Source organism: Canis lupus, chromosome 21 (assembly GCF_003254725.2).
Source record: "Canis lupus dingo isolate Sandy chromosome 21, ASM325472v2, whole genome shotgun sequence".
NCBI lineage: Eukaryota > Metazoa > Chordata > Mammalia > Carnivora > Canidae > Canis > Canis lupus.
The window spans coordinates 47,838,770-47,854,959 of record NC_064263.1 but is presented as its reverse complement, the minus strand read 5'-3'; the positions used below and the strand labels follow the sequence as shown (position 1 = coordinate 47,854,959).

The 16,190-nt window shown below is 36.4% G+C and overlaps 1 protein-coding gene across 6 annotated transcripts in view; it reads right to left on the bottom strand.

The window, feature by feature from the left end:
* Window positions 1-16,190, bottom strand: part of ANO3 (anoctamin 3) — a 372,280-nt gene that overhangs the window by 93,031 nt on the left and 263,059 nt on the right. For all 6 annotated transcript variants that reach the window (XM_025459798.3, XM_025459799.3, XM_025459797.3 and 3 more), the window contains 2 exons: window positions 8,227-8,327; window positions 1,107-1,151 (listed from right to left, as the gene is read on the bottom strand). In XM_025459798.3, the coding sequence (XP_025315583.3) occupies window positions 1,107-1,151; window positions 8,227-8,327 (146 nt within the window). The remainder of the gene's footprint in view (window positions 1-1,106; window positions 1,152-8,226; window positions 8,328-16,190) is intronic.

Sequence of the window (16,190 nt, the reverse complement as noted above, 5' to 3'; positions counted from 1 at the left end):
GTCCCAATGACTTTTAAGAACTCATTTCTTTCGCATTAATTCTAATTTCAAGTTTTCCCTCCATTATTTACTTTTCTTGTCACCTGTTCCTACCACATCTAAATTTAATGTTTAAGAGAGACCAACATTCTCTTCTCTTAAAATCAAATTTTTTCCTATTCTAAAGTTCCTAATTATATTCAGCCACTCTCTGTGGTAAGGAACTGGATTTATAAAATCCTTTCCTAAAATGTTCTGAGGTTCATACTACATGATTCTAGTTTTGTGTCCTTCTGACTGGTAACATCTTGCAGAATTATTCAGTAGGGTACACGCCATCATATTTTGCTTTTGTTAATTAATTCTTTTGAAATGAGCAGAAAAATAGAAGCCTTTTTGTTTTTAGTGTTTTGTTTTTAGTGTTTTTGAGCTTTAGGAAGCTCATTTTCCTCAGTGAAACAGGGCCAAGGTGATTCAGGTGGGAGAGTCTTTTCTGTCTCAGGGTTCTGGCTTGATTGATTCCTTTGTCACAGCTACTGTTACCACAACAGGTAAAGAGAAGTTTTGGGATGAAGCTCTTGAAAAACAGCTTCTTTTCAATATTCGGAAAAGAGAGGCAGCTCAGCTGGTGACCTAAGAGTAGGCTTGGGATTCAAAAGATGCTGTGTGGCCTTGGTAAACCACTTCATCACTCTGGATGCTGGCCTTTCCTTGACCTCCTCTGTCAAAGGAGAGATTTACACGGAATGATCCAGAGGGGTTTTGCTGTGTCTGTTCTCCTTTTATTCTAGGGGGTCCTCATCTGCTCATCAATCCTGGTTTTATAACTATTTTATAAATTAAAATCTTTCCTAAGATGCTAACTTGCAATTAAAATCTTCCTGTCACAACATTATACCAAAAGAGGATTGTAGGAATTGAAATGGTAAATAAAAAAAAAAAAAAAGAGATTATCTGATTTTCACATTGTTAAATTTGGCATAAGTCATCTTGGAAATCTTTGAAGAAACCAACAAAGTTTTTCATCCTAAAATTTATAACTGCTGATATGGGTAATTGAATGTTTTCTTTTTTCTTTTTCCCAAATGTCAAATCGGTTGTAAACAAATTACACATCACCCACTGACCTGCCCATTGATTTGCTCCTCCGGTCAGTGTAGTAGCATTTTTTCCTGAAAAATAATAGAAACAGTTGAAGAGAGTCACTTGAGAAAAAGAGAAATCAGTGAGTGACAACATTTGATCATAGTGGGTATATTAACCCTCTAACTTCCACACACCCATGAAAGACATGAAGTAAGTCAATGTAATAGTAAGAATTCTAGATGTACATTGTCTTAATTTCAGACTTTAAGTTGCTAATAACAAAAAACCTGGATAAGTCAATAGAACACTTTTGAATATTTGATTTTTAATTCCATTTTTTGTTGGCCTTCTGCTACACAATGCATATTAACTGGATTATTTGCTTATATGTTATATGAAGTCATCCATCCATCTATCCATCCATCCATTTATTTATATTTCTATCCATCTAAAGACATATGTAATAAATATTTATTATTTTGCAAGCTCTGTTAAGGTATAACTATTAAAAATTTAGGGAAAAAATAACTTGCTTTACAGTTGAGGAGAAAAGTGAGAGTTATAATAAAATGTGATGATGCAGGAAAAACAGAGAGTGCTATGGAAGTACCTAGGAAGGGATCTCGATTAGTTTTTCTAGAAGGAGAAAGGAGTCAGGAAAACCTTCCCAGAGCAATGTGTTATCTGTGTTGAATCTTGAAGCATGAGTGGGAGTCGTCCTCTGAATAAGGTACTTGGGACATGGTATTCTTGACAGAAGTAGTGGCACATGAAATGGTTATGGAGCAACATCAAGTATTTTAAGATTCAGGAAACTGCAGCCACTTTGGTGATCTCTGGAGTACGAATTGCAAGTTGAAAATAGATATAAAAGAGCTGGCAGGGATGATGAACATGGCACAGATAATGAAGGGTCATACCACTGACTCTAAGGTTTTAGATGAAAAACAATGGATGAAAAACATTGAATGTTTTAAGCAGGTGTGTAGCATGTCTGATTTTGGAGAATCTAAAAATTTGTGACAGAGGTTAATTCACCTCCCAAAAGATTCTTACCATGTCCTCATTTTGGAGCTCAGAAATCTCATAGTCTCTTCTAAAATGCCTTTTTTATCCCCACCCATCAAAACCCGTTCCAGAGGATCAGTAAATTCCTCCCTGTGTGGCATCTAGAAAGCAGAGCTGAGTTTAGACAATCAATATTTGGTCCTAACTGTGTTATTAATTGCTGAGAAACCTTGAAAACCTTCTGAACTACCATATTTCACTGCAAACACTAGTCATATTGCTAAAAAAGATATTTTTTCAGTTGTCCCTGCCATACCTCAATACTAAATTCAAATATGGAATCTTAAGGCTTGCCATGTCTATGCTAAACTCATTTAAAAATCCCTCCCCTTCATTTTTCAAATATACAGGAATTTGTATGCATATAGAATTCAATCCCCATTGGAATATAAACCCATCTTCTTCCTGAATTTCCTCTACACAGACTGTCTTGCACTAGTCATCATTATGTAACAGATCACGGACCATCTTCCATAGGAGATTGGGCCTATTTCATATGTTGGGCTGCCTGTCTGTTTCCATGTTGTTTTCTTTTTGAGTGAAGTGTCCTTTGCATAAAAAAATTGATCTAAGTTCAATCTCAGTTGTGATAGGAAGATTAGTCTTAATATTTTAAAAATATCAGCCCCCCCCTCCCCCCGCAATCTGCTATGTTTAAAGTATTTGTGGGAGAAGCTTAAGAATCTCATTAAGGAACTCAAACTGAGGGGATCCCTGGATGGCTCAGTGGTTTAGCGTTGCCTTCGGCCCAGGGCGTGATCCTGGAGACCCGGGATCGAGTCCCGCATCAGGCTCCCTGCATGGAGTCTGCTTCTCCCTCTGCCTGTGTCTCTGCCTCTCTCTCTCTCTCTGTCTCTCATGAATAAATAAATAAAATCTTAAAAAAAAAAAAAAAGAGAGAGAAGAAAAAGGAACTCAAACTGAGAAACTAGGGGATGATTGAAACATCTTAAGATATGTTTGACTCTTAATATGAAAGGGGTAAGAAGAATTAGGAACCACCTTTGAATTAAAAGAAAAATAATGAAAGCAGAACTTAATATTTCTGGAATGTGGAAGACATGCGCTAGGTCCCTGCTGATAGGGAAAACATAAGACAATTTGAAGCATTTTAACCCTCTGAAATTTTCTTGAGTAGTTTTGAAACATCAAGTCTAATATGTAGGCCATATTTACTTTGGAATGATAATCAAAAAAGGCAATAGCTAGAAAATTTAGGTATATAAAATTCTACACATATATCTAAGTAGAGGATTTAGATAAAATGTTCAAGAATCGTGTTAATACAGTAAGGAGAAACCGTTTGCAGGCAAAGCAGGGTTATAACTAATATCTTTTTCTGAATAAATTTGCAGTTTTTCTTTGTGAAATTTAATATGTAGTTTCCAATGCTGAATAAATATATGGGATAGTCAAGCATGTGTAAGTTTTTTTATGCATAAATCTTTTAAAACCTCTTGTCCTAGAAAGAGATATATGTTTTTCCTATTTAAGGTCTTTATTATTGTATATTTTAATTTTATGTTCTTAAATGTGATACCAGTTGACAACTGGAAACTGAATCGGCCATCATAGAAAAGCTTTGCCACTTTATATTTGTATAGCATTCTCTTTTTATGAGGCAATGGCTATGCCAAATTTCATGTGTTCCTTAGAAATAAATGAGAAGTTAGTTACTAAGGAATTAATGTTAATCTATTATTTAAACTAATCTGGAAAATGTTCCAAGAAAACTCTGTGTTCTAGTATTTGTCAAACTGTTTTCCCAAGAACACCAACATATTAAGATAAAGATAAAAGATATTAAGATTAAAAAAAATCCCACCATCAAATGGAAAGGGTGCTTTGTATAACCAACTCTTGGAATATATAAAAATGATCAAAATTATTAAAATAATAAAATTGTTAAGACAATATTTCTTTACCATCTGCATCGGCATCCTGTGGGATGTTTGTTAAAAATCTATACACCTTCTGTCCCAGAATTAGGATGCCATAATCTCTGGGGAGAGGCCTCCAGGGAACTTCATGTTTACTAAGTCTCCCAGGTGACTGTAACGCATTCTAAAGGCAGAATGAGGACCACTTCTCTAAAAATTCCTAGAGTAAATAAACTTACTGTTTAACTCAGAAATTCAGAAACATATTTGCTCACAGGATATCTTTCTCTTAAGAACTTGTGGAACTAGTATTCCTCTGATACATTTTGGAAACTGTTGCATCTTTCCTAGTATTTATGTTATTAAATCATGAGAATTTCAATGGCATTTTCCATAAGTTTTAGTATGCAGCAAATGTACACATTATTTAAAAAAAAAAACATGTTATGAGGGGCACCTGAGTGGTACAGTTGGTTAAATGTCTGGACTCTTGGTTTCAGCTCAGGTCCTGATCTCAGGGCTGTGGGATTGAGCCCCATGTTAGGCTCCGCACCCAGCCAGGGGGTCTGCTTGGGAGTCTCTCCCTCTGCCCCTCCCCCACTCACACCCTCGTGTGTGCACTCTTTATCTCTCAAGAAAAAGATGAATCTTAAAAAAAATTAAAAAAAAAACATTATAAAGAAGAAATTTCAGCCACAATATCAAGAAGAGTAATTGCACACACTTCAGGGCTTTCATATTTCTTTCCTTAGATGTATCAGCACCGTGCTTTCAAATGCAATCTACAAGGAAGAAAAAAAAAAGAATATCATCCTAAAAAAGAAAAAGAAAAAAAACATCTATCTGAAGAGAACATCTTCAAAAGTCATCCCAGGTCAGAACACCATGGCATACAGCCTGGAGACCTAAGCTCTAATTCATATCAACCAGGAACATTCACAATCTGGCAAGGGAACTGTTAGTGTTTTGTTTTTTGTTTTTGTTTTTTATTTTTAATGAATTTCTAAGAAAAAGCAACAAAGGAAGTAAGTTCAGGATATATTTTTAGAAAAATTAAATTTATGAGAGTACTGATCAGTCTATCACTGAGTTTCTCAAAATTTGCCTGAAAAGATAAGAGTAAGGCAATGACAGAAAGGAGATCAATGTGCTCCAAACAGAACTTCAATTTTTAAAACTTAGTAAAATCCAACATGATGGTGAAAAGAGCTATATGAAAAGTATGACATTGTAAACTGTCTTCATATATGAAAAGTATGCCATTGTCTTTGTAAGATTTTTCCCTGTAGACTGCTGCAGATGAACATATTTTGAAAGTGAATTGGTAAAAAGAAAAATCTTTGAATTTCGAATGTCAAATACTTGCAGTAAAGCAAACATGTAGACTGACACTATATCATAACTTGTTCTTTCACTGAAGGCATCACTTCACCGTTCATAACAAGCGCCGCTGTGGGGATCTAGGGCAAAGTGTGTCAAATTCCTCCTTGGGTATAGCACAAAAGGAACAAAATCTTCTAGACCCCTGGCCAACGACTGTTTTGTTTAAAGTCCAGAGGAGGTCAGGGGGATGATATGCAGCCTTTCTGATGAGATAGATGTTTTTTTTTTTTTTTAAGATTTTATTTATTTATTCATGAGAGACACAGAGGAGAGAGAGGCAGAGACACAGGCAGAGGGAGAAGCAGGCTCTATGCAGGGATCCCGACGCGGGACTCGATCCCGGGACTCCAGGATCACGCCCTGGGCTGAAGGCAGACGCTCAATGGCTGAGCCACTCAGGGATTCCCAAGAGATAGATGTTTTAACACAATGTTCACTCTGTCCGAACAGAACCTGAATGCTGAAATCCATAGAAATGGGACACTTTGTGATAGACTCCAAGGGTTTCCTCTTTTTTAGATCTACAAGGAAATTAGTTTGTCCATGAATTTAATTACAACTCTTTAGAAACAATGGTGAAATCACAGGATGAGGGGTGGATAGAGGCACCTCATTAGTTAAGATTCATTTGGAGATTTTGGGGGAAATTTAATTCTGATATCAGAAATTAGGTCATCTTGAGTGTCATACTTCCCTTGTATCCCGTGCAGTCAAATTAGAATTTATTAAACGCAGATATTTTTTTCAATACGAATAAAATAACAGGTACCTACAATTGCACCTATCAGCAGTTATTTTTAGCATACTCTATTTTATTCCTATTTTACTTCTATGCATTTCGTACCATTAGAAATTATGTATCATAATGTATATAACTTTAAATTTTATTATTTATTATTTCCCCAAATCATTAAGAAATCCTATACCCATTCATTTTGTAAATTATATTTTGTTGCGAGAGTGTATTCTAATTTACTCCTCTACTGTAGAACATAGGAGGTATTTCCATTTTCCACAATTGTAAGTAATACTTCAGGGAATGTTTCTGCACATTTTTCAATTATCTTATTAAGATAAAAGTGGAGGGTATAAAAGGTTTTAAGGCTCACAGGAAAACAAACACTTCCAAATTGAGTTTCAGAATATTTTATGAAGTTTGATTTGAACCATAAATAAACAAATCTGATTATTTACCATATCTGTGAAATGTCTGAATGTCACCTCTTATAAAATTCTTCACTAATTTTGTAGGTTAAAATTTATCACAGTTTTAATTCTGCATGATTCTGTGCCCCATGAATAGGTACAATCCAAGCAAGAAGAAATTGGACAGAGTAAATGGCAAAAGTTCCCCTGTTATAACCTTGTAATAAGTCCCAAGTAAGTATTTCAAGACTTCTTAGAAAGTGACATGCTGTCACTAGGGAAGAATTGCTCAGAAGTGAAGGGATGTACAGACTAGTGCAAGTGTATACTTACCCAGCTGTGCTCTCTAGCTTAGTTCGATATAATGCCTTGAATTGAAAGCAGTCCTTTGCAGACCTCACACTAGTTAATCATAACACACATAACATCTCATAGGCCCTTATTTTCTTCTTTTAAGAACCACCTTTCATAGAAACATACCGACTTCGGGTCCTCTTAGGTAACTTATCATTTGTATAAGGTGCTGAAGGATTAGACTTTTCTTTCCTTTATCAGCTTTTGCTTTATATTTTGTCATTACCACTATTCTTTGCCAAGCTTTTTGAGGTTTTATTTGCTTATCTCCTAAATATCATTTTTAAAGAGAACTTTTAAACTCTTAGGTTTGAATACAAGCTAATTAGGTATTCAATTCTAATACTGTCTGTAGATTCCTCGGTAGTTGCCAATGCTTCATCAATTTCTGTTTCGTGGACAATGACTGTGGTTGCATCTTTCAAAGCCTGGGGTTTTTCAAGTGACTAGAAAGATGGGACCACTATCTCATATTTTATCTTGAATACCATGGAACCGGAAGACTTGTCAGCAGTCTTACCAGAACTGGCCTCTTCCAAGCTACCAGGTCTGAGATGTTTCTCTGTATGTTCGAATTGTGCTCTTACATTCACAATCACTATTTAGAGGCTCTTTTACTCAGTATCTTGTTACTCTTTTTAAACCCTCTTATCAGCTGGTGAAACACACTGAGCTTCAAAGGTACATAATCCTTATCTCTTCGCACACAGTAGGAACACTATTGAATTCCACATGGAGGAAGTGATAATTCTGCATATAACACAAGATACACAACAGAGGGAAACTCATGTCTATTCAATCTTTGTCTATAGGAAAAATGGAAAAATCTTTGAGTGGGTCTCCCATTCCTATGTATCCTCTGGTGCTGAGGACAGAGCTAAGAAACCATGTAGTTGAACGGCAAGGAATGATTCTTGCTGACTGCTATGCCAAGAGAATCACTGCATTTGTTCACAAATGGACGCTACACACACTTCCTGCCTTCCACAGAGACAGAAGAGTTTTTACCACCCATATGGAATAAGAACTGAGACTAATCTTGGGAACTGTAAGTCAAATTCCGAAAACAACCGTTTTTCCCTCCCTCTTGGCAAGTCCACCTAAAAATGGCATAAAACATCCAAGGGACCGCAAGGTTTATCACATTTGGTAAACATATTAGAAGGAAAAAAAAAGTGTCCAAGATATTCTAACATTTGGAAGAAGCAGCTCTGTAGAAAGAGTTACATTTATTGCTCTGAAGTTTTGAAAAGAAAAAAAAAAAAAAAAGAACAAACAACGGATTCATCTTAATTACATTGAGATAGAATGAAGTAAAATTTGAAAGTACCTGAAGGGCATCCTGATATTTAGCCTCTCTGCATACTTGCACAGTGTGTCCCATGGAATGTGAATTTTAATAAACATGATATCAGAGTTTGCGACAGCTGGCTGCAAAGGATAGAAAGGTAGGCACGGTTATTTAGAATCAGAGCTGATGATATCATCACACCACACTGTGATTTGAAAGCAAAAAACACTGTCACCTTGTCTCCACATAAATCATTGTCATTGATTTAAGGGGGATTTATATGAATAAAAGTTCTTAATACAGAACAATCTTCATAGAAATGTAAGAATGCCATTGCAATACAAGAATAATCACCATACAAGTTAGTGCATTTTCTTAACATTGATTGTTATCAAGATCCAGATTTCCAACCAGAAAAATCATGAGCCAGTTAGGAATCTGAAGTTATTCTTGTTGGGAATTTTATCATGATCCTGCTCAGAGGGAACAGAAAACACTGACAGTTGCCACTAGCCATTCATTGATTCATTCACTTATTCTTCTAGCATGCTTTACAGAGTACCTACAACCTGCTAGGTCCTATGAAAATCCTGGGAAAAAATGGAATATAAATCATACAAGTCCATGACCTTACAGTGCTATCAAATTTGCAATTACTTTAATCTTTCAGTCTCTAAGAATTTAAGCATCTTTGATCCACACAAAAGGCTTTTAAGCAGAATTAAGTGTGCATCACAATTACTTATGGGACTTTTAGCAAAATTCTAATTCTTAAGAATTCCTAGAATTGGATTCCATTGTTCTGAATATTTTGTTCATATTACTAACAGAGAATCAGCTATGTTTCTGAATAAGATAATTATTAAGATTCTTAGATGTGGCCAACTAGTCTAAAATAGGTAACTAAATAATGGACTAGTTTGGCATTATATATCATTTATGGTCATGTTCTGTATTTTTAAAAGCCTAGACAGTTATTTTCTCAAGTTCCTATACTATTGGAGGCCCATACAGCGAGGAGGATGTTTGTGACTATTCTAGCAGTGAATTCCACAGAGCTTATCCTACAAGGGGATAGAGATGCTGAACATATGTAAAGGAACAACCACAGTTGTTGCTTACACTTAGGCATGCCTGCCAAGCTATACACAGCTGGTCTCCATTTGGTTAACATTGTTCAAGTAAAAATTCAGCTAGATAGAACTTCTCAAGAAACGCAACGGTGTCAAAACTGCAAAAGTATAGAAGAAATCTATCAGTTTAATTTAAAATCATAAATATTTTACAATTAAACTGTACAGTTTTATAGTTTTATATCCCTATATTCACAAAGCCCTATATGTTAGGTGTGGCTACTTTCATAAGCTTAGCAGAATAATATTTCAAGTTTGTATCACTAATATTTTTAAAAAAGTATTATTAGAACACCATAGGACAATCATCTGATTAATACTCAGATATAGAGGGCATCATGGTTGTAAGTCAGACACTTCCACAGACCAGCATTTGCTAAAGTTTATTCCACAGAGTACTATGAAAAAAGAGGCAAGATATCTCATGGTCAAGAAAATTTGGGGTTTCTCACTAGAGGACTTGTGAGATACTTTAATATGCATATACTTGCTTAAAATATCCAAGAAGGTAAATTTAGTAAATTAATTTCCAAAATTTTGGAATATGGATTACTTTTTTCCTTATAGTTTAATGAGATACACGTATTTTGCAAATCATCACAGGAAACATAACAAAAGATGCTTTTACACAAGTACAATTTCCAAAGAGCTTTCTTACTTCAAATATGTTTGTTTTAAATTACAGGTAAAGAATGTGGGAATAAAATTGACCATGACTAAAGAAGATACAGGATGTGTTAAATATCAATAGGCCTTTGAATTTAGACCAACGTCATAAACATTAGCTATGATGGAGAAAATAATGTGTAGAATTTTTTAAATGGGCCTTAATTCAAACAACTATTTGTTTAAAAATACATTTTTTACCTAGCTAGAAGAGAGAAAGAAAACGATTATGATGTTATCTCTAGATTCTTTTTAGCGACTATTACAGACTGGTTGAAAGGTTTCTGTGCAGCTATGAGGTATTTATTCAAAGGACGCAAAAATAGTGATTTGAACGGAGGTGGGGGGCACATGCACTCCACTATTTATAGCAGCCATGTCCACTATGGCCAAACTATGGAAAGAGCCCAGGTATCCATCAACTGATGAATGGATGAGGAAGATGTGGTCTACATGCACAATGGAATATTACTCAGCCATCAAAAAGAATGAAATCTTGTCATTGGCAACAATGTGGATGGAACTAGAGGGTATTATGGTAAGTGAAATATGTCAGAAAAGAAAAACAAATATCATATGATCTCACTCATATGTGAAATTTAAGAAACAAAACAGATGAACAGAAGGGAAGGGAAAGAAAAGTAAAATAAGACAAAAAAGGAGGGAGGCAAACCTTAACAGACTCTTAACTATGGGAAACAAATTGAGGGTTGCTGGAGGAAAAGTGGGTGGGGGATGGGGTAACTGGGTGACAGACACGAAGGAGGGCACATGATGGGATGAGCACTGGGTATTGTATGCAACTGACGAATCATTAAATCTACCCCTGAAACTAACATTATACTATACGTTAACTAAATTTAATTTAATTTTTTTTTTAAGAAAGGTTTCTGGGCAGGAGTGATAGAATCAAGAAAATCTTTCTGAAACATAAAAAAAATAGACATTTAAATAACTCCTTCACTGAGGCAAGTGAAAGAAGAATTTCATGTCTTAAGAGTCTTTCTTGCTTTACCATACAAAAATCCTTATATTCAAATTGATAACAAAGATCCTCCTTTTGAGATCATGGTGTTGGCCAACTGGGTGTTAACGGACTTTCCTTCTTGCTTACCAAGTACAGTTTAAATTTCTTCAATCTTAACTGTCTACTTAGAGGAAATCACATGGCATGGTAGAGAGAACATAGTATTCAGAATCCCAGACTTAAGTACACATTTCACATTCATCATTTACTTAGTTCTGTGAACTTGGGGAAATTACCTAACTCTCTCATCTTGTTTTCTTGCCTGAGAAATGGAGACAATGATCTTAATTCAGAGCCGTTAAGAGTGTTATGAGCGACTAGACATATAAACTACCCAAGTGAAACAGAGTATCCAGAGTTGTTCATTCTCTGTCCAGAGTGTGCTTCTTCAATTAGACCTGAGCCAAAATTATGGCTAATTTCAAAACTTCACAAGAATTTTTCTCTCTCACTGACTCTCTTTCTCTTTTTTCTTAGTAAACAGCTACCAGACTCCTCTTTATCCCTTGGCTTTGTAAGCCTTCAATAATGGGCCTTTTGAGTCATAAAAACCAGTAACAAGCTATATTTGCAGAAAACTCTAGAGTGATTTGAACCAAGTGATAGAAGAATTAAATATTAAATATTGCAATATTTTACAAAATATTACAAATTAAATATACAATATTATATTGTATACAAGAATTATAGATTTGTATATCCAGTAACATATCCTGGATAGAAGTCGTAATAAAACTATTTCTATAGACTATAGTCTCTTTGGAAGATGTATCTTCCTTGATATGTATTTAAAATGTTCTATACCCGTATGTTATTGCTTGTTCCTAGGGAGAGGTGGGCTCTTTTTCAGCAGTTAATCAAAGAGAAAGAAAATGATGCCCTCAAGATTATAGAAAACATTTCTAGTATTCATTTTCCTCAGAATCTGGAAGAGAGGCCTCTTTGAAAATAAAGGAGTCTAGACACTGGAAAAAAAAAAAAAAAACAATCTATAGCAGACTGACGCACTCTACATGTAGAATGATTTAAGACCAAATAACAAGCCTTTGAAAAATGCCCCGATGTTTGAACATTGTGTTCCTTCCAATGGTTCCCGTGAGTATGAAAGCAGGGATCTCTGTTGTGGAACCAACAGCTCCTGGGACGAAAAATAGTTTCTCAGCTTAAAAAAAAAAAAAAAAAAAAAAAAGTTTCTCAGGAGCTGGACCTTATTCCCGTATGCGTGGCCGTCTCATTCTCTCTCAGAGCATCTCGGTGCCTGAAGCCTAGGATGGTGGTTGCCAGAGAACAGTCACAGCATGAATGAAGTGTGAGTGACACGTGTGTTGGGAGAGGCCTTTGAAGATTCCACGTCCACAGCAGCAGAGCTGGGGTTTCATACTACCAGACGGTTCTTGATTTGTTTTACCTTATACTAGGACAACCTTGATTTGTTTTACTTTATATTACGATCACTCCCCACAACTCTCACCCTCATCCAAGCCATCATCATCTCTGGCCAAGATTCCTATAGTGCTGCCCAACATAGCCTTTGCTTACATTCTTGTCCCCAGTAACCTATTCATAGCATAGGGACGCCTGGGTGGCTCAGTGGTTGAGCGTCGCCTTGGGCCCAGGGTGTGATCCTGGAGACCCGGGATCGAGTCCCATGTCGGGTTCCTTGCAGGGAGCCTGCTTCTCCCTCTGCCTGTGTCTCTGCCTCTCTCTCTGTGTCTCTCATTAATAAATAAATAGAATCTTTTAAAAAAAATCTATTCATAGCATAATGGCCAGAGTGATTCTTTAAAACATAACTCAGATCATATAACTTCTCAGAACCTTATTGCATTCAGAGGGAAAGCCAAAGTGTTTTCAGTGACCCACACAGCCTTTTATATAATGTCACACTCAGTATCTCGCTAACCACCCTCTCCTACTACTTTACCCCTTACTCGTCCTACTTCTTATCATTTGGTCGCTTGCTACAACTTGCCTGTCCTTGCCCCATCTTTCTCACTGCCTATCCTTTTCCTTCTAGTATTTACTACCTTCTAATAAGTCAAACTATTGATTTATGTAAGTGCCTTGAAAGAAGGGATCTTCATTCTATTCAATGTGTATACCAAACACCCCGTGCTATGCTGAGCACGTAGTAGTCTCTCACTAAACGTTTGTTGAATGGATGAATGTGTGGGTTAACTTATTTTAAATACACCTTCCTTGTAACTTGTCCCTCACCAAGAGATGATGGAAACGAGAACGCGAATAAACCAAAATTATTCTGGGAGAGGTGCTATGTCAAAATTCAAATTAGCATCATGAATAGCTGGCATAGCACTGATTATTAATTCATTCCTGTCAACCTTTAAGATGTGAAAAAAATCGAATACACTTAAATAAAAGAGATGCTTTAGAAGGATGTTGCTACATTAATTTTACCATCAACGAGTGAAATGTCAAGCTAAGTGCACATACAGCTAGAACATTTCTAATTCTGTATGTCTTAACTTTAAATATATATAGATCTTTTTCAAGCAGCATGAACTGTCTTCTCTTAGAACTTCCTCAACTTAATTTCTCTTTTGTTATACCTCTACTTAAAACAAAACAAAAGTAGTTTCATTTTCTCGCAGCTACTGAGCAAGGGGTTGGTGAAGGGATGGTGTTGCCAGGGAGAAAGATTACTTTCTCCCTTGGAATCAAAAGCTCCCAATCTGCCGCTATTCTGTTAGCTCTGATGAAGGCAGGCCTTTTGGAGGGAACAAAACACCCACCGCCTTCACACTTCACATTATTATTTAATTATTCCATCCAAAATTCCCAAGAAGTAGAACGTTCACTCTCGAGAGAAGAGGAAGTACAAAAACTGAGTTTTTACAAAGTCACCCTCCGTGAGCTGGGGGCAGAGAGCTGCAAGAAAACAATGCGGTGGCTCATGAGAGTAAGTCTAGCAAGCCAAATTGCTCATATGATCTAGAAATGTACATGGAACAAACACAGTCACAGATCACATACCGATCCACTCAAATATGGCCTTATCATCATCTGCTGATGATGGGATCATCTGGAAACTGTCCTTACCAACCTGTGATATAATGAGGACTGGAGGCCTACTCTCCGCCAGACTCCGTGCTTAGCTCTAGTGAATGTAAATTTAAAAACTGGGGGCTCGTTCCCTAAGGGATATTCCTGTTTTTTCAGCTAACAAGTCTGATACTTGCTGACAGGCTCACAATTTCATTTTCTGTGTCCTTGTGTCCCAAGTCCTTTCTTTTCCATCTGCTCATGCTTCCCCCCAACTCCACCCTTCTTTCTTGGATCTTCGCCATCGTCGTTTAAGCATCTCATATAAGAAGAAAGAAAAGAAAGAAGAAAGGAAGAAAGGAAGAAAGGAAGAAAGGAAGAAAGAAAGAAAGAAAGAAAGAAAGAAAGAAAGAAAGAAAGAGAGAAAGAAAGAAGAAAGAAAGAAAGAAAGAAAGAAAGAAAGAAGAAAGAAAAGAAAGAAAGAAAAAGAAAGAAAGAAAGAAAGAAAGAAAGAAGAAAGAAGAAGAAAAGAAAGAAAGAAAGAAAGAAGAAAGAAAGAAAGAAAGAGAAAGAAAGAAAGAAAGAAAGAAAGAAAGAAAGAAGAAAGAAAGAAAGAAAGAAAGAAAGAAAGAAAGAAAGAAAGAAAGAAAGAAAGAAAGAAAGAGACCAGGGAAATCTCAGAGAGCTCTCTCCCTTTGCTGGCTATTGCTCTTCACCCTCCCATGCACAGCGTGCTGATGACATTTACTGCTGGTGCCTAGTCACTCTTCAACCCATGTCCATCTTGCTTACATGTCCATCTCCTCAGAATGATGATTCTCATTGTTTTCACCAAAGATCTCCACAACCTCCATTGGAAGGGGCCTCCTTCTTGTCTTCCTGGACCTCCCAGCTGTATTTGCCCTGTGACCCCTCATCTCTGGCCCTTCCACCTACCTCCAACACCTTCAGGTGTCTCCTCTCCCCTCCTGCCTTTTACAGGTTCACTCTTAGATTCATTTTTTTCCTCTCATTCTCTCTAGTGGTGTCATCCTAATACAAGGCTTATATTACCATCTCTGTTCTTTTTTTTTTTTTTTTTTTTTTACCATTTATGTTCTAAGGACTAAAGTACTAAGCTTCAGTTCAGTCTTCTCATTAGGCTCTAATACAAATTTCAAACATTTTTTATTTGTATTTCTCAAAGCTCTGTCAATCACTGGCCTGTGATCTTTATTCTCATAATCCCATCTCATTTTCTCCCCAAATTAGCTTTCTTCTGTCAAAAGTAGTTTTCTTTTGGCTCTTCCTTCTGCAGATAGCAGTCTGCCCCCTTATCTTCCCACGATGGACTCCTTTTCATTTAGGTCACTTCCTTCCAGATCATACATGCTTTTATTCTGGTATTGAAAAATGCCAGTTTCCTTCATCCCACAACCATCATAATATTCAACTGATTCCTGTTATAATGGGGTTTGGCATTAAGAGATCCCCAGGTGATTATAATGTGCAGTCAGTGCTGAAAAATCACATCTAGCCCTTTTATTTGATTTATTTTAGGTACTATCCATTTTCAAACGTCAACGTTTATTTCTTTAATTTCACCTCTTGGGCAGCCTGGGTGGCTCAGTGACCCAGAGCGTGATCCTGGAGACCCGGGATCGAGTCCCACGTCAGGCTCCCTGCATGGAGACTGCTTCTCCCTCTGCCTGTGTCTCTGCCTCTCTCTGTGTGTCTCTCTCTGTCTCTCTGTCTCTCATGAATAAGTAAATAAAAAATCTTAAAAAAAATTTCATGTCTTACCTTCCTCTTATCTTCCCTCACCCTTCAGACTAGATCACTGCCCTTGATATAAGTCATTCTAGCATCATTTATTTTTCTTTTCGGTCACTTTTCACAGTTTGAAATTATGAAAGACTGACTCATATGTAGTGTAAGTTCAATGAAGGCAGGGATGAGGTCTACTTTACTCAATAGCTTGCATAGTACCTGTTAAGATCATTTGCTGAATTAATTAATAATTGGAGATATGTGAGCAAAATAACTACCAATATTATAATAGAACGTATGTATAAATTGTTCTGGGAACAGATGAGGAAATAGTTGTTTCTATAGAGAAGAAATCATAGGGAAATAAAATCTTATCACAAGACCGAGTTCATAAGCTTTTTGTAATATTTATTGGTTGAATTAGT